Raw genomic sequence first — 24,897 nt, forward strand, 5'->3', positions numbered from 1 at the left:
GCATTATCTGCTTGGCAGCACCGAAGACTCGCAGGGCCAGATCAGTAATGCAAAATGAATGTTTTACAGTTTCAGAATGTGGTTCACATGTGATAATTGGCACCATTCTTGCATTGTAATTTTTTCATTTTATGCTAATGCTCTTAATTAGTCCTCAAGTCAATAAGGCACAAAAAGATAATGGACAATCAGCTTAAAACAGGGCTCAGGACTGCGGAGTCTCTCTGAGCCTCGAGAAGTAATCAAGTTTATGGTGTTTAACCTTCATTCTCAAAGAGAAAATGGATCTCGAGCAGCTTTGGCGGGACAAAGCATTCAATAAGTATTGTTTCATTTTTATGGCATATCATTCCAATTTTTTAAAAAATGTAATGTTACTTTTAGAAACCACAGTGTCTACTGTGTCATAAATTAAGGCTGTGCGGCAGCAGTGGTGCCCAGGGATCATTGCCCCCAATGGCGTCATGGAACTCAGCTGTGAATGCGGGAGACTTAGGGCCAGTTCAAATGTAACACAAAACCATTATTTATTAGAGTGAGAATGATGGTTGTGCCCAAATATCTCCTCTTTCCTCCTCCCCTTTCCTAGTCCCTTGAAGTCTAATGAAAGACTTCCAGATAGGATGTCTAGGAGTCCTATTTTGTCCTAGAGAGTCTGCTATTCCCCAAGCCACATGGTAAATTGCCTGTCTCTATTGAATCCTAGTTTAAGCTGGCTGTTTTTATTGACCCCTGTTTTATGCCAAAAGCTCCTGAGTGAATACGTTGCGAGATAGCAGTTTCTGGACTTAACAGTGCAATCCCATGCAAGTATACTCCGAAGCAGCAAATCTCATTGACTTCCATGGGGCTTATTCTCAGTTAAGTGAGTACTGAATTGCAGACTAGATGACAAGTTTCAAAATGGGTCAAACAGGAAGAGCTGTACTTATAACTGGTGCTAAATGACCATTGGGTTGTAGTACTCAGAATAAAGCCAAGTTCCTCAGCTTCAAGGAACAACCTTTCAAAAATGGGGAGGAAGTCACAGGAGAGAGCTCCTTCACTCTGCTGCAAACAGTAAAGGCAGCATCCAGTGTTTAGCTCTACTCAAAGTAGACTCATTGAAATTAACAGTTATGACTAACTGAGGCCCATTAATTTCAATGTGTCTGAGTAGAATGTAGCTGGATGCAACCCTTTGGGTGGTACTCAACATTTACTCAGAGTAGATCCACTGAAATTAATCAGTATGGTTAACTAATGTGCGTTCATTTCGGTGGATCAGTTCTGAGAAGAACTTAGTTGAATACCACCCTATATCAACTTTGGAGAAATCTCTCTCACATACTTGGGTATCTAAGACTTGATTGAAAGGGGGGAAATACGTCTGCACCGTATGTTTGATAGTGCTTAGAGATATTTTACTAAACAGACCAATGAGGGAAAGGAGGACCTTAACAGTAAGAGTAGACATGAAGAAAATAGGTTTTAGGCCACAATCCTTTGGCCAAAGTTAAAGGCTTGTTTATTCCGATGAGGATGGACATTGGGAAACATAATGCAAATATGAACTGAAAACACTTAAGGTTTATGAAGGATGACCTTCTCATTGATTCTCCCACTGATAATGCTTTTGTGTTTGTTTTTCATGTTTGGCTCATAGCCGTGTTGTTGAATTTGGTAGCTACCATCTACCTAGCATCTTTATAAAACTTCTTATTAAAAGAGAAAAGAAAAGCGCTCTGTATTTGATGAAGAGTATTTATAAAGCTACTCTTGATACACACACGTTACTTTTTGCTCCCGAGGAACCATCTGAGCGGCAGGCCTAATCTCCCGCAACTCCCTCAACTTTTCATTTCTCCATGGTAATATATAACCTTCCTGTCTGTAGGTAGCCATTGTCACGGGAAATATTTTTTCTCCTACCTTCTGAAAGGACGTAATTTATAACATGAAATTAAAAGCATCAAATTAGTAACCCAATCCCTGTATTCCAGTTTAATGAACTAGCGCCTTCACCGCATTATTGTTTTGTGCCACTGGACCAATCTGTTTTGTTTTGCAAACAAAATGTGGTTTTTATTAATAAAGAAATGCAGAAGGAAAAAAAAGAGAGGCATCCTTGGCACAGTTAAAATGATGTTTCCCAGGGGCCTCCATGGTCTCATTTAAAACAGCATTTTGATCATTTACTCTCAGCAAAAACGAGAAAGAGCATGAATATTTGTGCCTTTCCCCCTTCCCTTTTCCTTTTAAAGGTTGAATGGGGATAGCTGGGTGTACATTGTGTCTAATGTGGTCCCCATTGGGACAGCACAAAGGCTTTGGACACTAGATGTCCAAATCCCTGCTCAGCTCTTAAGCTTACTTTATTAGGGCCAAAGTGGGCATGATGTGAAACACATCACAAATCACATCTGGCACTGTGAGTGTGTGTGTTTAAAATTATAGGATTCCTTCAAATTCATTTGGAGGGATGGCGCTGTGGTCTAAACCACAGAGCCTAGGGCTTGCCGATCAGAAGGTCGGCGGTTTGAATCCCCGCGACGGGGTGAGCTCCCGTTGCTCGGTCCCTGCTCCTTCCAACCTAGCAGTTCGAAAGCACGTCAAAGTGCAAGTAGATAAATAGGTACTGCTCTGGTGGGAAGGTAAACGGCGTTTCCGTGCACTGCTCTGGTTCGCCAGAAGTGGCTTAGTCAAGCTGGCCACATGACCCGGAAGCTGTACGCTGGCTCCCTTGGCCAATAAAGCGAGATGAGCACCGCAACCCCAGAGTCGTCCGCGACTGGACCTAACGGTCAGGGGTTCCTTTACCTTTTTATCCAATAGGAACATAGGAAAGTGCATTATACTAACTTAGCTCAGTTGGCTAGAGCGTGGTGCTGATGATGCCAAGGTTGCAGGTTTTCTCCTACAGGACAACTGCATTTACCTGCATTGCAGGAGGTTGTCCTGGATGAGCCTCAAGGTCCCTTCCAACTCTACTGTACTATGATTCTATAACTCAGAATTGTCTACATTGGTTGGGACATTCTCAGGCCTACCGGGACACACAAGGGATTGAACATAGAACATAGGACCTTCTGCATGTAGAGCAGGTGCTGAATGACTTCTGCTTGACTAATGGGACTTCCCCTACTCTCACCTGAAGCGCCCAGAGAAAAATTGGGGGGCGTGGGGATTGCAGGGGGAGGACATCACCTAGGTTTTTGGGTTTCTTTACACCCCAGAACTTCAGCTGGTTGGAAAGGACCAATGGAAGCTATTTCCTTCCTTACTGCAGTTGGAACCACCCCACTCAAATCAGAAGCAATGGGAGCTTTGATTCCAGAGCTGGTAGAAACTGGGCTATGATTATTGCTAGGGCTCTGACAAGGGAAAAAGGGGTTAAACTTGCCCTCCTTGTGCACTGCAATCCAAGTGAAAATTGGCCTCCCTCGCAGTTGCTGATATTCTTTTCTTTTTCTAAAAACAAACAAACCGTAGATGTGGTTTGTAATGACGCATTTAGCGTCTTGTCTAGCTTGACCCTTATCAGGCCTCCCCCCCCCCCAATAAGAAGAAATACTGCAAAAATGCACAAAGTCCTTGGGTCTGAAAAGTAAAGATGCTAAAATAAGGAAGAGGAGAAACACAAAGTACAGACCCAGAGAATTATTCTAGGGTTTAAGGATGGATTGGTGCAATGTACTTATGGGCCATTTTTGACAACCAAGAAAGGGCCCCCAAGAGAGCAGCACCACAAAACCATATTTTTTTCAGACAAATTCTAACATTGCACCAGTGGGCATGATGGGATTTCCCCTTCTCCTCCTGCAGTCCCTATATTGTCCAAAGAGTATTCCAGCCTTCTGAGGAGAATTCTGATGGTGTTCAGTGGGTGGGTTTGCAGGGGTGAGGAGGAGATGGCAAATTTCAATTCTCATACACAGATTTTTTCTGCACAAGTCAACATCACCTCTTCTTTTCAAGCAACATGTTTAGCAGCTGGTGGTTAGACCAGCCTCAGTCACGATGTCTGCCACTTCAAATTAATAATATCTCCATGTTAGAGATGGACACCAGAATTGAGTACCATTCTTGAAGAAGTTTGACAGAGCTAGCTTTTGGTCAGACCTTTACAGTGTATTGGTCTGAGGTTCTGAAGACCCAAGTTCTGCCATAGGAACTTTTTTAAAAATCTAGTGCAGGGCGGTGCAACTTTCATACAAAGTGGGCCGCAAGAGGTACTTTGTCACAGAACCTGTGGGCCGCACACTGCCTTGTTGGGTGGGTGGGACGTAGGCCAAAATTTGATGCCCCTCCCCATTCCTCGTGCTACCATGCGAAAGCCAACAAAGCAACACACCAGGTTTGGGGAAGGAGACATGAGACTCTGGCAGGAGGCCCTCCTCCTCCTTCCCAAAGCTGGGGAAGTGCTAACCAGGCTTTGGGAAGACTCTAGGACCCTGTCTGAGCCTTCATGTCCCATTCCCAAAGCCCAGGGCCTCCTTATCCAGCTTTGCGAAGGCAGCATGAGGGCTGACATCAAATGTTGCTGAGGGTATCAAAGAAAGGCCTCAAGGGCCATTCCTTGGGCCATGTGTTGGACCACTCTGCCAGTTCTTTCAGGGCCAGTCTGTACAAAGTCACACCATTGCACCCTGTGGATGCCAAAAGGCTGTCTACAGCACAGCCTGTAATATATCTAACATTATCTGTTTCATGCTGAAACGCTTTGGGTTGCGATGAGATGCCTGGGACTCAGCTACTTCAGTAAAGAAAAAGCGTTTTAAATGCGCTATAACACTGTGACACCATATGAGGTTTACAATGCGTTTTGCTGAAACTTTTTTTTTTATGTTTCTAGATCCAGCCCTGGTCTGGTTAGACATAGCTTACCATGGCGTCTGGGAATATACTTCTCTGAAAATGTTACCAAACATTTGCAATAATAATAATTGGGACGCGGGTGGCACTGTGGGTAAAACCTCAGCACCTAGGACTTGCCGATCGTCAGGTCGGCGGTTCAAATCCCCGCGGCGGGGTGTGCTCCCATTGCTCGGTCCCAGCGCCTGCCAACCTAGCAGTTCGAAAGCACCCCCGGGTGCAAGTAGATAAATAGGGACCGCTTATTAGCGGGAAGGTAAACGGCGTTTCCGTGTGCTGTGCTGGCTTGCCAGATGCAGCTTGTCACACTGGCCACATGACCCGGAAGTGTCTCCGGACAGTGCTGGCCCCCGGCCTCTTAAGCGAGATGGGCGCGCAACCTCAGAGTCGGACACGACTGGCCCGTACAGGCTTGGTACCTTTAATAATAATAATTTAATAATAATTTATTTATACCCCGACCATCTGGCTGGGTTTCCAAACTAACAGGTCAACCAGGGCTTGCTTTCCCTTACCGCACAGCATTAAAAGTTTCGTAACTGCTTCGAAAACAGCAAAGTATGGATGCAGAAGCTGTGGTTTTCCAGATGTGGCTGAACAACAGCTCCCATCGTCCCTGACCATTAGGCATGCTGGCAGGGGGTGATGGGAGTTCCACAACATCTGGGGGTCACCCAGTTCTTCACCGCTGCTTCAGGCAAATTACTTAGTTTGAAAATGCTTTAGAGGTTAGATTAAATAGGACACTGGCACTTCCTTTGATTTGTTATACTTCTATGGATCACAGCTATTTTGACATCAAGCAGTTCCGTAACTGCAGTCCTGAACAATACCAATATATATTTCCCCATCTTTGGTGTATCTGGTTCAAGCCTGTAGCATTTTGCTCACTGTTTCAGCGAGGCGGTGTTTGCCTACGGTGTACAGACATGTCTGAGATTAATCCAAAGAGATGGATCAAGCTAAAAGAGTCATTTATGCAGCTTTGGACTATCCAAGAAGGATATTTGTGCACAAAGTATTGCTAACATCAAGATTAGGGGGGAAAGGGGGGGGAACCCCCGAGAGATACTCTTAGATGTCTGCAAATTAATAGATGAATCCATTAAGAAATCGCTGCTCAAAGGAACTGTGGCTGGCAAAACAGGGAAGTATAGCTGGTCTGAGAAAAGAAACCTTCAGCTAATTTTGAAATATGAGTTCCTTGTATTATATTGTAGCCATGAGGATAAGCCAACACAAAAGCATTATGATTTACTACTGCAATACAGAGAAACAGTTTTTTCCTGTATAGTTCCTTTCCAAGATGTCCATCACTAACTAAGGTAAAACATTCTTAGCACAGCATAATCAGATCTCATAGCTTCATTTTTACAGCCAAAAGGGGGATAGCCAGACTCCAGTAGCTGTAAAGAACTGAGGAACTGAGGAGAAGTTGTCCATTTCACAGCATTTGAAGTGCTCAAATCTGCATTTTAAAACTTCGGAAGCAACTGCAGTGGAAATAAAAAATGACAACACAGAAGTTCTTCGTTCTGTCCCATGAGTCAGCTATCTTTCTCCATTGTTAGTTCCCGACACTGAGGAGGGGGGCGGAAACGGACTGCATTTTCACTCACACTGAAGATGGTAATTTCTTTTAAAACCCTAAAAAGTGGGTAAACCCTTCCCTTTTTAAGTCTTTGGCCTACTGAAGTGACATTTTTAAAACTAGCAAGCAAGAAAGCAAGGCATGGTTTGTAGTGAATGGTGGTGAATGATGGAGGACAACAACAACATCCCCAATTCACAGCCACATTCATAGATAGTTAATTAGGAGGTAGGCAAATACTTTTAAAAAAGTTTCTTAGTGGAGAAACTCTACAGTTATGGCATTCTTGCTCACCTGGTCTTACCTTCAACTGTTTCTAAAACGTATGGAACAGAAGAACACTAGCAGAGATTGTTCGAGGAAGGCTTTGTGTATTTCAAAGACCCCTATTCACCTACAGTCAAGGTGATGGAAGATTTTTCTTTCACTGCAATAATTTCCCTCAGAAACAACACCTCACCTTTTATTCCATATATTTAGTAACAAACATTCACTTACAGAGGAAAAAGTAAATGGGTGAACTTGGGGACTGCATTAGGCTCCTTTGAAAACCAAGTTTGCTCGCATAGTCCAATCGCGGTCATTCCCTGATCACACTAGAATATAACAATGGTGGAAGAGGGGGGCAGAAGGTTAAGGACATTTTTATTTACTCATTCCAAACATATCCTGACCTTTTAATGCATTCAGATCGGCTTACAATAGGTAAAACAACAACAACATCATGGATAGATGTAAGATACAGAAATGTGTTTATTCTTGTTCTAGAATGATGCTTTACAGGAAAAGAAAAACGAATCCGTATGATTTTTTTTTTAAAATGTATTTAAAATACAGGAGCGCTTGGTCTCTTTTTGACTGAAGCTGGGCAGCATGACAGGATCCATTGTTCGACAGTGGGATGGTCTCTCTCAAGAGGTTGTGGACTCTCCTTCCTTGGAGGTTTTTAAGCAGAGGTTGGATGGCCATCTGTCATGGATGCTTGAGTCAAGATTCCTGCATTGCAGGGGGTTGGACTAGATGACCCTTGGGGTCCCATCCAACTCTACAATATGACTCTGTGAATAATGGACACTTTATATGCAATTCTCTCAGATGGTGGTGAGGACAGCACATGGATTTGATTAAAGGGACCTTCTGTTTGGAAGATAGGACCCATTGCAGCTCAAGAAGAACTACAAGTTTTGGGAACTATGGCCATGAGACATGGGTCACAAACTTGCAAAAAGTACTCCAGCTGGCAAAATATGCTTCTTCTGGATGCCCAAATGCTAGCTTTCAAAAGTTTTGGCTCTGATTGGTTGATGCTCTTTCCCTCAATGAATGAATAAGGAAGCAGCATGACTAAAAATCATTAAATAAAAACCACAGAGACTCATTGGGTGCCCAAGGGAGTAAGTGAAAGGTATTTTTGTTTTGGACTAATGCGACTTAATAATTAAGAGCATGTTAAATTTGAAGTGCCTAGTTCCAATCTCTGCTGAGCCACAAACTTGCTGGATAGCTCTGCTTCTCAGCCTCACTCCCCATCTGTAATATGGACACACTAATATTGGACTAGAGATGCGGGTGGTGATGAGGGTTAAACCACAGAGCCTAGGACTTTCTGATCAGAAGGTCTGCGGTTCAAATCCCCGCGATGGGGTGAGCTCCCGTTGCTCAGTCCCTGCTTCTGCCAACCTAGCAGTTTGAAAGCACGTCAAAGTGTGAGTAGATAAATAGGTACCGCTCTGGCGGAAAGGTAAACGGCGTTTCCATGCGCTGCTCTGGTTCACCAGAAGTGGCTTAGTCATGCTGGCCCCATGACCCGGAAGCTGTACGCCGGCTCCCTCGGCCAATAAAGCGAGATGAGCGCCGCAACACCAGAGTCGGCCACAACTGGACCTAATGGTCGGGGTCCCTTTCTTTACCTTTAATATTGGACTGTCCCTTCATTTCCCCAGTCCCACAACTAAAGATACAACAAATTGAACCTTGCCCACCTCTACTGATTGGTAGATGTCCGTACATTCAGCTCTCTACAGGCATCATGTCTTTTCCATCACTAGATGGGGCCTACTGCTTCCTGCAGGCTTGCATTCTTCTAAATGCACAAGGTCATTGCATGTATTGATCAGCAAATAGAACTGGCTCCCATTTTTGCTGTCAAACATCTTCCAGCTCTGGATTGGTGCATCAGGTTCATTTTGCTTCTGATTTTATGCGCATGTTTGCTGACATGCTTATTTCCACAGAGAGCTGCTTAATTCTCCCAAATGTACGAGAAGGTGGAATGAGCTGGTTTGAATAGACCCGGTGATGTTTCAGCAATTTTGGCTCTTGACAGATTCTAATGCGACAGCCCAAGATTGTGTAGAGTTAAAAGTGCAAGCGGCCAACAGAATGGGAGCCATTTTTATTCCTTGGGTTGGGTGCGAGGGTCAGAGGCAAGTCCCAGATGTAGGAAGAGCAGAAAAAATGCCATCGACACACAGTGACCACCTACATTTCGAGGAAATAAAAGGCCAGCTGCCTGGGAAGAAGCCGAAGAACTTTCTGCCTTCCTGTGTGGCTGCAATCAAACTGCAAAACTGGGCACAATTCAAAATTGGGGGTCCCTTCATTGCTGAAACAATTGACAGAAGTGGAATACAAAAAGGGAGGTGTGAGGAAGTTGGTGAAATAAGTGAATGAAAGATAAGATTGTTTGAGGTGTTTTAAACTGTTCTTGTTTGGTTTTGTTAGTAAACCACTGAGCTTCTTGGGCTTGCCAATCAGAAGGTTGGCAGTTCGAATCCCCGTGACGGGGCAAGCTCCCGTTACTCTGTCCCAGCTCCTGCCAACCTAGCAGTTCAAAAGCACATCAAAGTGCAAGTAGATAAATAGGTACTGATGTGGTGGGAAGGTAAACGGCATTTCCATGCGCTCTGGTTTCCATCTCGGTGTCTCAGTGCACCAGAAGTGGTTTAGTCATTCTGGTCACATGACCCGGAAAGCTGTCTGTGGACAAATGCCAGCTCCCTCGGTTTGAAAGTGAGATGAGTGCCACAACCCCATAGTCGCCTTTGACTGGACTTAAATGTTCAGGGGTCCTTTATCTTTTACCTTTAGTGCTACAGAAGCTGTACACCAGTACTGTTGAGTCAATGACCAAGCAGACAGCTCCTAAAAGCATGATGAACAAAGCACTACAGCTTGATGGCAGAGCCTCTGTTTTGCACGCAGAAGGTCCCACGTTCAAATCTGGGAATCTCCAGGTAGGACTGTGAGAGATCACTGCCTGAAGTCCTTGGACTTAAAATGGTCCCCCACTCTTGATATATGGTTTGCGCAGATGCAGTTGTCCACAGTATTACATCACTGTTCCAAACCATGTCAATTTCAATATAAGCATTTACTGTAGTTAAGACTAACCAGGATTTCCCAATTAACCAGGATTTGAAAACACAGCTGCTTTTAACACAGTTCATACTGCTGTCCATACCTAACTGGGCTGAAGTCAGAAGTGGCAACTTGTTCTCCAGGAAGAAGTAGGGAGAGGGAGTGCAATGCTTCCCTAAAGCGTAACCCATCGGGCGCATTATAATCATATCAGAAGTAAAAATACAGTGGTACGTCAGAAGTCGAAAGGAATCCGTTCTGGAAGTCTGTTTGACTTCCAAAACATTCAGAAACCAAGGCACGGCTTCTGATTGGCTGCAGAAAGTTCCTGCAGCCAATCGGAAGCTGTGGAAGTCACGTCGGACGTTCGGGTTCCAAAGAACGTTCACAAACCGGAACAGTCACTTCTGGGTTTGCGGACTTCAGGAGCCAAAACTTTCGACTCACAAGGCGTTTGGGATCCAAGGTACGACTGTATGTGATAGGTAAAGGTAAAGGGACCTCTGACCATTAGGTCCAGTCATGACCGACTCTGGGGTTGCGGCACTCATCTCACTTTATTAGCTGAGGGAGCTGGCGTACAGCTTCCGGGTCATGTGGCCAGCATGACTAAACCGCTTTTGGTGAATCAGAGCAGTGCACGGAAATGCTGTTTACCTTCCCGTCGGAGCGGTACCTATTTATCTCCTTGCACTTTCATGTGCTTTCGAACTGCTAAGTTGGCAGGAGTTGGGACCGAGCAACAGGAGCTCACCCCGTCATGGGGATTCGAACCACCGACCTTCTGATCGGCAAGTCCTAGGCTCTGTGGTTTAACCCACGGCGCCACCCGTGTCCCTGTATGTGATAGTCTTGTGTAAACCAGGAGCTGAAAGAAGACAATTGGATTTTAGGAAGATAGCTTTATAAATCTCCAGCAGTCCTTTCCAAGGCACACCACACATTGGTTTACATTTTTAAAACTACCATTTCAATTTGGGAGGGAGGGCTGAAAGACACTCCTCTGTGTGCTGCTCACACTTCTCACACAGAAACATACATTCCGTTTTACCGTTAAGCTAATCTCCAAAACATAAAACAAAACAAAACAGCTCCTTACAGCTGAAGTTTGGCCAAAAATGGGTGGGGGAGAGGAATAAAAAGAAACCACCAACGATTTGCACAAAGGAATGCATACTCCTCTGTGAGTTTTTGGTCTGCTGCCATTTTTCCCTTTTGGCAACCATTGCAATGTTGTGGGCATCATACAAATGCATTTGCGGCAGCCCGAGGGTTAAGTCAGACATTTCTTATCTTTGACAGATGGTTAATTTACAGTCATTATTACTAAATTCAATTGCTTAATAAGTTAGATATGACAAACACGTGTGTAGAAATCTTTGCCAAGACACCCTTCTCGGAATCCGAGGATGGAGCAAGCCCTGAAACACTTTCCCCATACATCCTCATGCTGAGGGTGACAGACTGAAGCACATTTTTAATTTTCCTATGGATTTTTCTTTTTAACTCTTTAAGGTCCTATGCTGTCTTACTAGAGTATATTTCCAAGTCACACAATCCAGCAACTGGGTTAGGCAGAACTCTCAATTAACCAAACTGGTAGTATGGTTCTCGTCTTATGCACCTGTTACAGGCTTTTGAATCTTAGCATGGGAACGTCTCTTTCAGGGGTAGCCAACGTGGTTGTTGTTGTTGCTGTGGACTACAACTCCCATTACCTCCAACCATAAGCCATGCTGGCTGGGGCTGATGGGAGTTGTAGTCCTCAATTTCCAGAGGCCGCCATATTGGCTACTCCTGAATTCTATCCCCCAAGATGCACACGGAATGTCCATACTGCACACTCAAAAGGTCACTGTGAGGGAGCCAGTCCTGAATACACAACAGCCCCTGGTTGGTCCAAGACATTTTGACTCCTGAGGTGAACCATAAAATGGTGCCCACCCAACAACCAGGGAAGAAGGGGTAAGTGAAGATCAGCATCAGGAACAAGGGGGGTGGAGGAGATCAGCAGCACCTCCTAGTCTCCAAGAGGCAATACGCAAAGGGCTGCCAAGGACGCTGCAGATTCAGCATCCAAGGAACATGCTGCAGCCATTGTTTCCACTATAGCAGCAACAACAACACTGGGTGATGCATTTCTTGGAGGCCAAATCTGCCGCCCCGGGGGATCCCGCTGCCTGAGGCAGTCGCCTCACCTTGCCTTCTGGGTGGGCCGGCCCTGACCCCAGGTTTGTATTCACTTGCTTCAAGTTATGAGGACAGGAATTAGTTATGCCCCTAGAGAAGCAAATGGGGAAGTCGGTGGTGAAATCTTCCCTCCCCTTTGGTGGTTATCACTTTGGCAAGGGGAAATTTCTCCGTAGGTATTTGAGGGTCTGTTGCTACATTTCTTCCAGTCCAGTTCTTGCACAAGCCCCACTCTTTTCTGTGGTGCCAAGGGCATGGTGGGCAGTAAGTACCTGCCCATCCCTGTAATGACCCGATGACCTGATTCACAAACACAGAACCTCTTTTGTAAAACGTAGTAGGAATCCCCCCAAAGCCTCCTGTGGAAATAAATGAGAAGAAATCTAAATGCTCAGAAGCTATTTGTACATAAACCATATCAGGTAGGAAGATGCATTAAGATTTGCATCAGCATTTCAGTGCACTAAACAATTTCAGCTCATAAATAAAGGCGGATCCCAAACTAAACCGATACCGTTATAAACCTATGTAAAATGTAGAGCATTAATAAAGAGCCTGCTTATCTTTGCTCATCTGTCAAGCTAAGCCCATCCACATAACCCCCCAAATGGTCAATATTTATTCTTTTTTCTTTTTTAAAATAATTTTTATTAATTTTAAAACATAATAATTATCATACATTCCACAAATTTTCATCTCTTATGCAATCTTTTTGGACTTCCATCAGCACCTCTGGTGATCTCCCATTTTTAGAATTTCTTCTGCATTTTTTAAATTCATATTGCCTTTAATTATCATAGCTAATGTTATCCTTTTCGTTCAATAATGCAATAATTCAAATTATTCCCCTTACAAAACTTCCTGCAAACAAATGGTCAATATTTATTCAGAGGGAGAGAGAAGAGGAAAATATTGGCGTAACTTAGCTGGATACATCTCCACTACAAGCTAAAGAACACATAGGTTGGGCTGCCATACAACTCAAAAGCTCAACAACTCAACAACTTGAAAGCTCAACAACATTTGTGTCTAGATTTTCACTTTTTGAAATATAGCAACCCTAATATAGGGTTGTGTTCAACATAGCACTAAGGTTAAGATTCTATCAGTGCAAGGACTTCCTCTTTCTTTCCCCCCACATTTGCTTGATCCCTGAATCTGTTCTGGAGTTTACTCCAACCCACTGGAGCATATTTGGGGAGAGCAGGAACATGCAGTGGGAGGAGAAGAAGGAGAGTCTTGTTGCACTAGCAGTCATTCTTGCACACATGCAACCATTTCCTTGAACACTGGCGCTACATTCCAATGCATCTCAATGACCAAAAATGTTTTTCTTCCCATTAGTCGCTAGATTTAATAAATCCTCAACTCAGTCTTCTTCACAGGGAGGTTTGGACTTTCTCCAGTTTTTCAGAAATAGACATTTGGCCGAAAGACCACAACATACATGACAGTGCCATCATGCCGAGCACAAAACAGCAGCCATTGTGTTCCAGGAGTTCGTGACTCAATACGACATGTCATGAATTTCAAACCCAATAAACTCTCAAAACTGAATTCGCTGTGTCAGCATAAATCTAATTCCTTCTGGAGGGAATCATATACTTGGATCTTCAGGTCAGAGGCCTACTTGGGATTTGTTTAATGTAGAGCTCAGTTTGTCCCTTAGGCTTGTTGGTCTATTGTATCTTGAAATAGTACTATGTTTGGGGTCTCCAAGGCTGGCAAGGCAAGAGGCAAAAATGCAGTGGGCCTCTCTAATTCTTACTGTAATTTCAAGAGCTCTGTCCCTGCCAATCACAGACTTTCCTCTCATGCCCCGTTGTGTGAGAAGCTCATTTAGTTCAACTCTAGCCTGGGTCACCTGAGGATAATGACATTTGATAAGCCCAAAGCTGCAGACCAGAGGTCAAACTCGGCATGATGGTAGCAATCATCACTCATTGCCCATGGACAGAAAAATGTTTTTCTCCTTGTCTCACGATACTAGATCCCAGGGCCATCAGGTGAAGCAGAGTGGTGGGAGATTCAAGCGCAACAAAGAAGTAATTTAGGCACGTGGTTAAACTTTGGAACTCAACACCACATGTAGTGAAGGGCATGGGTCTGAGAAGAGAGTGGATGAATTCATGGAGGGGAAAGGATGCTAGAGGCTATGTACAGCCTCTGAAGTGAGAGGGAACCTACCGCTGAGGAACAAGTGGAGAAGACAGCTATTGCTTTCATGTCCTGTTTGTGAGCTTCCTAGAAGCATCTGACTGCAGGAAAGAGGATGATGGAATGGAGAAGAATGCTGGTTGGACCCATATGACCGTCTGTTCATGTGGAGGTTCACAGAATAGTGTGTGTGTGTGGAAATGCCCAATTTCATCATTAAAGGGAGCTCCTCTGTTTCATCCTCACCTTCACTACCTCCCTCCCCGTCAGCCAGACTCCATTACTGGAAGCGAGACAGGCTGAGAGATGAGTGCTGGGGGGTGACAGCCTGCAAGGAGCTCTCTGCTCCTTTCATCTCTGCACCCCTTTTGATGTTAAAATTAGACACTTTCCCCACTTTAGACATCAACTGTGCAGACACTTGAACAAACAAAAGTGGCTGTCACCATCACGTCGGGCTTGGCCCTGAGTCTATGATGTGGGATGGAAGAAGAAGACTGGGAGAATGCAGGAAATTGTGATGGATGGGTTATTTAATCTTGTCACTCTTGAAACAGCCCCTCCTGGGACCGGAATAGAGACTGGGGACTGCAGGACTGAAGGCTGCTCTCCTTTCCCCCCCCAAAAAATGCCTGCGAAAAGGGAGAATAGTTTTAACCTTTTTCGCCTGAAATGCCAGCATTTCTCAGCCAGGCCTGGCTATCACCTTGGTATCCTAGGTTTATTCTACAAGGATTTTTTGTTTTTGCATAGGGCAGCATTTGAACCTGTGAATCCTCCCGCCTACGTTTGGAAATGGTACATGCCAAAGGAGGCTCTACCATGTTCTTCCTTAAAATGTACATCATCTCTAAAGCACCAAAATGATGCTTCTGTGAGAGCCACATTTCCTTGTGGGCACTGATGGGTGGGGCCACAGGCAAAACTGGATAGAACAACTGATGTCAATGCTATCTTTGCACATACATACCACTCCACCCTCCACCCAAGCAAGCAAGCAAACAAACGTACATTATCAGGGTTCAAAGGCACATTTCAGCCAGGCGAAAACACTCAAGGCGGGTGCAAAGCCCACCTATCAAAATTCCCTGCATTCTCCTATACCTGTCTGTTTTTAGATGCCAGGCAAAAACATTCTTAATAACCCAGGCTTTTTAATTGGGAGGGTAGCTAGATATGTCAGTGGCCTTTGTTGTGCCCATCCTTTAAGTGGGATGGGTAGGACTTGTTCCTTTTAATATCTTTTATATGTTTTTGTTCTTCCTCTTTTCATTGTTCCAGTCACTCTGGGACACCCGAGTTCAAAAACACAACTAATAAATAAGACTAAGACTAGTAAAAATGAGAAACAAACAACTAATTCCAGAGGGCTGGAGCTGCAACACTAAAAGCTCAATTTCTAGGACATACGAAGCACACCTCTGGGGTGTGTGCAGTAGTCTAAGCAGTGCTCCATCTGAGTTAGGCAGTTGCCTAGCAGAGATGTATGGCGGCAAGGTCTTCCTTTCAGCAGCCTGGTGCTAAGTTGTTTAGGATATGCCTTTTGCCAACTGAGTGCTGGGTTAGGCTCATCCTATCTATGTCAGGTGTCCCCAGAACTGTAGTAACTAAAGCCCCCATGCACATTAACGATGTGGATACTATTGTAAGTAAATTAAATAAATAAGTTTCCCCAGTCCTCTTGTGCCCCATCTTGCTATTCTGGTGTGCGCAGGGATTTCGTTCCTGTGCTCTGCTCCTGAGCTATGCCCCATTACCAAGCTCACCGAGAATGTAAGCAAGTTAGACACTTTTAAGCACATTTGACCAGAAGTTATTTCTTGATTTCATTTCGCTTACGAAACATGCTCAGAATCACAGCCCTCCGCCTGCTCCATTGCCGGCATCACACAAAATCGTAACAAATAACCGCGGTCAATTCTAACAAAAGATGGGGACTATCACGTTGCATTTAGCAATTTGACCACCAGACCGGCTTCCTGTTCTGGCACAAAAGGGAAACCACTCCAAATAATAGAGCCTAAATTATAACGTTAGGTTTGTGAACTCTTTGGGGAACTGGGGAAATCAATTCCATGAAAAAAAATGGAGAAGAAGTCCTGGGTCTGTGAACATATTAAGTAGTGCTGATACTGAATATTTGCCACATGTGTTTCAAATTAGGGGAGGGAGTTCTAAAAACCTTTTCCAAGTCAACATCTCACTTATTTATAGCTTGATCTTGAGACTTTCCTAACAAAATATTGCATTTGCAGGGATACTAGTGCAGGGAGCTATAGGAAGCTCATCCATTGTACCCAACAACCCCACATCCTGATGATTCTCATTTTTGGCTAACTGCTAATGGAGCCAATGATCACCAAGCACAACGAGAAAGAGTTGCCTTGTGATGTGGTGATGCGGCAAGTCCCCCCCCCCCACACACACAATAGGAATGGTCTGGAACCTGAACGCCTGAAGAGGAATTTGCTGGGGTTTCTTATTGCAAAATTGTTTGGAGATGTTTCATAGGAAACAATTCATAAATGTAAGCAAACAAACAAATAAGCTACACAACATTATATTTTCTTCTGTGTTTGAATACTTTGCATTTGGATGCTAGATAGCATCTGAATTCAGACTCCACATCATGTAGCCATGCCTGTGATTAGGTGCTACATACATTTTCTTTCCTAATGACCAATGAAACTCAGCTCAGTGGAAACTCAACTGCTACACATCTAGGCTGTCTTCTTCTCCTTCTTCTCCTTTGGTGATCATTCGTAGCCGAGTAAGATTATCAGCACCCTGCTTTAACCAACTGTGTTATCCAGAAAATATCAACTTAAGTATAAGGCTAAGCACTTGTATTTACTTATTTTCTCCCATCATGGAACCCATGGTTGTAGCCTACACAGGGTTCCACAGCAGTCATCCATCCAGACTGTGATCAGACCCACCTGGCTTCAGCAAGCCTCACAAACCTTCAGGCCATATCCTGGAACCAAGATTATAAACCCATGCTTGTGTGCTATAACTAGGGCTAGTTAAAAAAACATAAATCAAAATCACCTTATTCGGTGGGAAGGGTTATCGCTGAATATTCTCCAGCGGGGTGGGGGGTGGGGGTTGGAGTCCTCTCCAGTGGTCCTTCCCAAAGGTATTTCTAGAATAATATATTCAGAGAACTTCTGAAAAATCGCAAGCAAGAGCCCTTTTGCAAATGAAGACAAGGAAGGCCTACCATAGTGTTATCCCCACACAGTAAGATGCTGACGTAGACTGTCGCAGGAAGAGTGAGAGACCAAAGATGCTGAACTGGAAGGACACATTCTGCATCAGTTCCCTTACCTTTTGTATCCAAGTTAAAAGACATTTCTGGTGAGCAATCAAGTTTTTGCAGTCACAGAAGTGCAGCAGAGCGTCACGGCCCATCTCGTCTCCTTCCCGACAGATAAAACATTCTTTTGACTCTAATTAAAAAGATTAATAAAGTAAGAGAACACATCAGGTTTGCATCAATCAACTGCCCATGTGGTTCTTATTATTGTAATTAAAAGTTATCTCCTCAAAATTGTTGGATGAAAGTGCCACGATCTGCAATTGAAAACACATTGAAGGGAGTTTTCCCAACTTATTCTATTTTAAACAGTCAGATTGGAGCAACGCTCTGGAGATAATGTGTTCAAAAGGGTCCTTAGAGGCAAAATGTCAGCAACCATATATTTACGTCCTTTGAGAAGCCCTTATAAAAATGTGCATTGTGCATCTTTCTGATTTTGTTGGTTTTTTTAAAAAAAACTGTAAAGGGGGTGGGGGAGAGAGTGAAACACAGTATCAGCCAAACCCCCTTCAAGTGTACAGCTACAAATGATAGTATTTGGCTTTTACTATCCATTCATTAAATCACTCCATCCTAATGCATTTCTTTATTCCACTGGGAGTTTTCATCTGGGTTTGCATAAAGGACTTGGGAGCCCTCAGGCAGATATTCCAAGCCCTGGATGCAATAGTTGTTGCCCTAAGGAAGAAAGGCATTGTGGGGGAATAGTATGTGCACCGGGCCCAGAACTTGGGCCCATCTGATTGATAGGCAGCAGCCCTCCAGGATTTCAAAGACCACATCAACATTATACATTTAAAACACTACAATACCACTTTAAACAATCCCTGGAGTGGGTCAACAGTCAATGCCTCTTCATGGGGAATTATAGCTCTGTGTGGCGAGTAGGGGCCTCTTGTAAAACAACAGCTCACAGAATTCTCTGAGGGAAGCCATGAGTGTTTAAAGTGGTCGTTATACTGTTTTAAGTGCTTGGTGTGAAAACGGCCAAAGAGGAATTTTGCACATGTCTTAGATGGGTAGGGATTGAACCCTGGTGACTTCTGTGTGCATGCGGGTGATGCTGTGGTCTAAACCACTGAGCCTCTTGGGCTTGCTGATCGGAAGGTCTGTGGTTCGAATCCCCACGACAGGGTGAGCTCCCGTTGCTCTGTCCCAGCTTCTGCCAACCTAGCAGTTCGAAAGCAAGCAACCAAGTAGATAAATGGGTACCGCTGTGGCAGGAAGGTAAACGGTGTTTCTGTGTACTCTGGCTTCCATCACAGTGTCCCGTTGCACTTGAAGTGGTTTAGTGCTGCTGGCCACATGGCCCAGAAAGCTGTCTGTGGACAAACGCCTGCTCCCTTGGCCTGAAAGCGAGATGAGCGCCGCAGCCCCATAGTCACCTTTGACTGGACTTAACTGTCCAGGGGTCCTTTACCTTTACCTTACCAACTTGAATAAAATTTTGGGAGGGGGGAGGCAAGCCTTGCCTTGCATAATCAATTCCATGCCACCATGCACACACACCATTTGAATGGCAATGCCCATTGACTTTGGGGGCCCCTCAAATATTTTATTGGGGGGGGGCAAAGAGCCCTCAGCCCCTAGGAGATGGTTCCTATGGCATGCACAGCATGTGGTTTACAGCTCTGGTGTGGGCTTGACCAAGATTTGGGGGTAAATCCATGCCCCCCTCAATAATTATGTGATTTTACAGAAATAATAAACATGATACAACCGATGATTTCAGCCTCACTCTGCTTCACCCCTTCTCAATCTACAGCTAGGTGTGTGGGGAGAAATTTGGTTTGTATTTTAATACGGACCTACCTCATTTCCTGAAATAAAATGTGAGCTTGGAAGACAGCTAACACTCCCAAATTTGCACTTCTCTGAATTCGGTGATACAACCCGAAATATATATACCAAAAAATATATATGCATGTATTAGGGGAGGGTGTGCCTTAAAAAGCCACTCTTGTTGGTCAAAATCAACCTACAAAAATACATTAGACAAGGGAAAATGAGTGGAGAAGGATGGAATGTTAAAAAGTGAGAGGCAGCCTCTCGGGCAATGGTGCAACCTTTGATAGCCCATATGGCATTTTCAATTAATCAAAATTCCATTTTAAGCTGTGAACAAACTGTTAATTTGCTGTCACTTACCGATGCTTTCAGACCTTGAAGAGAGCTAGAGTGAAATCAAGCCTGATCCTCAAAATATCAATTAACCACGGCAAGTAATTGATTGATGCCTTTGGTCCAGTAACCTAGCAAGAGTAACACAAGTCCATTTCTGAAGGAATCCTGAATGTTTTGAATCTGTTCCCGGTGAAACAGAAGATAATCCTGCCTTGGGGCCAAAGTAGCTAGGGATGGAGTAGAAGCTGAACAGGGAGATCCCACCACTGCAAAGTGGGTTGGGGGGGGGCAGAAGTGCCAACCCAAAGTGGGGACACACTGCCCTCAAACTGCCAGGAAAAAGCTCTCAGCCAGATACAAGCTCTTAAGACAGCTGAGGCTGGAAGGGAATCTACCAGCAGTATCTGAGCCCAGCCTTCATGCTCTGACGGGGGTTACCAATGCAGATTGGAGGGCCAGGAGTAGGAAATTGGCGTCTGAGAATGATTGCCCTCCACTAGTACAATTCAGAGGGGTAGCAGCAAGAAATATGGAGGTGGGGTGGTAATGGGCCCAAGAGAAAATACATATCACAATCCTTTAACCTTCATGAAAGCTCCACATGGGAGCCAACTCCTGGGGCCAAGGTCCCTTCAGCACCCCCAATGAAACATTTGAGGGGGCTGGGCCAGCCAAAGTTCATGGCCATGGCCATTCAAATGGTGTGTGTGTGTGCCACAACTTATGATTGATTATATGGGGCGGGCCTTACCTCCCCCTTCAATACAGTGGTGCCCCGCAAGACGAATGCCTCGCAAGACGGAAAACCCGCTAGACGAAAGGGTTTTCCGTTTTGGAGGTGCTTCGCAAAACGAATTTCCTATGGGCTTGCTTCGCAAGACGAAAATGTCTTGCGATTCCTGGGGTTTTTTTTCCGCTCCCCACCCCCTTTTTCTAAGGCACTAAGCTGCTAATAGCCTTTTAGCAGCTAATCCGCTAACCCCTTAAGCCTTTAATAGCCGCTAATAGCCGCTAAACCGCTAATAGCGCTAATCCGCTAATCCGCTAATGGGCTTGCTTTGCAAGACGAAAAAACCGCTAGACGAAGAGACTCACGGAACGGATTCTTTTCGTCTTGCGAGGCACCACTGTATTTTACATAACCTCCAATATTTCTCCGATGAAAATAGGGATGTCCTATTCCATAATAATAATTTTAGTATTTAAAGCCCGCCCATCTGACTTCCCTCTACAAAACTGCCTGCAGATGGCTCTGGGGTCATACCCTCCAACATTTCTCTGATGAAAATAGGGACATCCTAAGGAAAAGTGGGGCATTCCAGGAACAAATCAGACACTGGGACGGTGTCTGTAAATCTGGGACTGTTCCTGGAAAATAAGGACACTTGGAGGGTCTGTATTTTATTCAAGTTGGCACCCATGCTTGCCCACACTCTCTACAAGAGGAAACCAACCGCAGAGGACTCTGCAGACAGTTCAACAGATCTTTATCTTTGTGTGTGGGGGGGGGGTGGAGTTTGCACAGATTTCCATATCTATTAGCCCCAATAGTTTCATGGAAAGCCAAGATACAGATACCCCTGAATAGCAGGTGCTGGATCCAAACAACCAGGAGAGGCTCATGCCCTTCTTGTGAACTTCCCAGAGGCATGTGGCTGACCGCTGCTGGAAGCAGGATGGCAGGCCAGCTGGATTTTGGTCTGGTCTAGCATGTTGATGCTTATTGGAGGAGGGAGGGGAAGCACACAATATGGTGTTGATGCCATGGCAGAAGACGAAGAAAGAACAAAACGGTTCCTGTATCTGCATCAAGAAAACAAGACGGCTGTGCACTGTGTTCACCACTTCACTTGCGAGCCTAATGCATTTTTTTTTGTAGAACTGAATGCAGTGGAAATAAGAGTAATGACGCCAGGTGTCTGATAGGGAAAGCTTGTTAGGGCCCACACTATGTATGACAAATTGTTCAGGAAATGTGACCCATCTATGGCTTCAATATCTCCACCACTTATGGTACTCTGCTGAGTAAGGGTTAGCTATGTAAATTAAAGCTGCCTCGGGATACAGTACTTTTCACCTGCGCTTAGAATCTGCTGGGTTCCCTAAAACACACACGCAACTTTTGAGAATTAAATATGTGACACACTTCTCCTTTCTTTCCTTTGTTCTGTCTCACTTCGAGGGTTGCAACCCTAAGCACATTTCCTTGGAAGTAAATCCTATTTTAAAATCTGTCTGGACTAGCTTCTGAGCAAACATGGATAGGATTAGGCCATTGGTGTCTTTAAAGTGTGACATACCCACCATGGGTAGGAAGGAGAGATTGCTTACATGCCAACATTTATCCAATGAAAAGAGGGACTGCCCTATTCCATAATAATAATTTTACTATTTATACTCCACTCATCTTACTCTGGGCAGCTTCCAACATATCTGAAAACATAATAAAACATTAAACATTGAAAAGATTGCCTTATACAGGATTGCCATCAGACGGCTGGGGGGGGGGGTCAGAGAACTCCATACCCTCCAACATTTCTCCAATGAAAATAGGGACATCCTAAGGAAAAGTGGGACATTCTGGGATCAAATCAGAAACTGGGACGGCTTCTCTAAATCAGGAACGTCCCTGGAAAATAGGGACACTTGGAGGGTCTGAGATTACAACCAGCTAATCACCTTGGTTGTAATTGCTCTGTGATATGGCTGGGAAAGCAGAGCAGGCTGGCCAGTTCTGGGGGGTGGGGTGGGGGAGCTAAAGTAGCCAAATTGTTTTAGATGAGGCAGCGTAATAAGAACCCTCTGCATGAATTCAGCACGCCCAAATTGGACATTCATAAACCCTCCCCAAAGAGTTCACTAGTAACGGGAAACTTGGCACAGCAAGCAGGAGTATATATTCATTCCTCTGAAATATTAGTATGCCTTCACACCCCTCTGCCATGGGCCCAACCTTCCAAAAAGCCTCTCAAAACTCTTGCTACATTTTGCACTACCGAGAGCGGCACACACAACGCTCAGTCCTTCGGCTGCCTTGCCGTACCCCATCAAGCGGCCTCAAATTAAACAAGCTTCTCCTCCCCTCCCCCCGCCAAATAAACACCAGACTGGCCAGTTGAGAAAAAACACATCCAAATACCCATTTTAGGTTTCAGTGTTGAGCATGAGGTCAGCAGCACTGATTAGTAGTTCTGGGCTGATTGTCTTGTACACATTTCTCAGAGGTTCTGCTTCATCATTAATAGTTTCTAGGTCAACTGACTACTTCTATTAAGATGCAGTTTGAAATTAGGGTTAATAAAGTGGGGGATAAATTAAGATTAATAAAGTAGTTTTAAGAGAACCAGAAGAAAGTCTGGGCTTCGGCACTGCATAAATTATAGCAATTTAACTATTTAAAGAAGACTCCCTTGGATTTATTGACTTAGTCTTGTCCTTAATAACCAGTACTTATGTGCATGTATCCTGTTGGGACTGGACGCAGGGAAATCCAAATTACATCACATTACTGATGTCCTCTAACTTGGCATCAAGCGTTCCAACTGAAATTTACAAGGCAGGAGAAGGCTGCAACATTAAATGAAAAAATCAGCCAGAACTTATTAACAACATGGGTGTTTTAATTAGTCCATAGGGCAAAATGTGGTGCAGTCAGGATAGGGTGGGCTTTGCATAAAAGAAAACATGAAATCAAGTTCTTGCTTGGCCATGGGGCTGGCAAGACAAATTACTCTCTTTAATAACCTGAATTCTATGGGCAAGAAACGGAAAGAATGACCTACTGGGGAAGATGAACATGAAATACTGGATAGTTCTTTGCACATATCTTCCACTATATAACATAAACCTTGTAACTTCTTTTAAATAACAAACACAGGTTGTTGAGCGCTGATGACTATGTAGCCAAAATGGCCCAACCCAAAAGCATGAAGGACACACAGTGAGGCATTCAGAAGTATGTTGTTGTTTTTTTAAACAAATACCACCCCATAGCAAGAGGCATGCGGGTGGCGCTGTGGGTTAAAGCCTCTGCACCCAGGGCTTGCCGATCGAAAGGTTGGTGGTTCGAATCCCCGCGGCGGGGTGCGTTCCCGTTGTTCGGTCCCAGCGCCTGCCAACCTAGCAGTTCGAAAGCACTCTCGGGTGCAAGTAGATAAATAGGGACCGCTTACTAGCGGGAAGGTAAACGGCGTTTCCGTGTGCGGCTCTGGCTCGCCAGAGCAGCAATGTCACGCTGGCCACGTGACCCGGAAGTGTCTTCGGACAGCGCTGGCCCCCGGCCTCTTTGAGTGAGATGGGCGCACAACCCTAGAGTCTGTCAAGACTGGCCCGTATGGGCAGGGGTACCTTTACCTTTACCTTTACCCCAGAGCAACCTTACCATCCCAAATCCACTATTAGAGGGCAGATACCATGATATCACAGTAGAACAGAGATGGTGTCCATCTAATTCTGATGAGATTGAATCCATTGGGCATTTATATTGCCCACTATATTGTGACGCAGGTGGCGCTGTAGTCTAAACCACTGAGCCTTTTGGGCTTGCCGATCAGAAGGTTGGCGGTTTGAATCCCTGCAACGGAGTGAGTTCTGTTGCTCTGCACTTGATCTTAGCCAAAAGGCCGAGAAGCGATTGAGTTCCGTTGCTCTGTCCCAGCTCCTGCCAACCTAGCAGTTCAAAAGCATGCCAGTGCAAGTAGATAAATACGTACCACTGTGGCAGGAAGGTAAACAGTGTTTCTGTGCGCTGCTCTGGTTTCACCAGAAGTGGCTTAGTCATGCTGATCACATGACCTGGAAAAACTGTCTGCGGAGTGGACAAACGCCTGCTCCCTCGGTCTGTAAAGTGAGATGAGTGCCGCAACCCCAGAGTCGTCTGCTACTGGATTTAACTGTCAGGGGTCCTTTATATTGCGATACCCGGTGGGAGCTAATTCAACCATTATTAAGAGAACTACCTGGCCACTCAGAGAAAACTTATTTTGAATACCTTCTTGCTGACAAAGATCTGAATATCACCAGGCCTGTCGCGAAATTCTGTTTTGTGGCGACACAAAACAGAATTTCGCGACAGGCCTGGTGACAGCGATGGTCAGTGAATGCATACTGATTTCAAACTATAGATAATAGATTTTAGCTGAAGGAGTGCTTTTTAAAAATGTAAATAAATATATAGGGAACTGTTAATTTTGTCTACTACTTCCACCCCTTGGTGCTGATGCAGTACATGTTGCTGATGTTATTTCTGTCGTCTGGTCTTTGACCGCAATAAAGATTGATTCGCCACCCCAGACCACAC

General features: G+C 44.6%; 1 protein-coding gene across 5 annotated transcripts in view; it reads right to left on the reverse strand.

The window, feature by feature from the left end:
- Positions 1-24,897, reverse strand: part of LOC310679589 (uncharacterized protein) — a 260,057-nt gene that overhangs the window by 206,530 nt on the left and 28,630 nt on the right. For all 5 annotated transcript variants that reach the window (XR_014512329.1, XM_083445117.1, XM_083445118.1 and 2 more), the window contains exon 2: positions 17,483-17,604. Coding sequence is in view for 4 of the 5 variants with exons in the window: in XM_083445117.1 (XP_083301243.1) it covers positions 17,483-17,604 (122 nt within the window). In the remaining variant the exon portion in view is untranslated. The remainder of the gene's footprint in view (positions 1-17,482; positions 17,605-24,897) is intronic.

This window comes from Podarcis tiliguerta (assembly GCF_965153285.1).
Source record: "Podarcis tiliguerta genome assembly, chromosome: 6".
Lineage (NCBI taxonomy): Eukaryota > Metazoa > Chordata > Lepidosauria > Squamata > Lacertidae > Podarcis > Podarcis tiliguerta.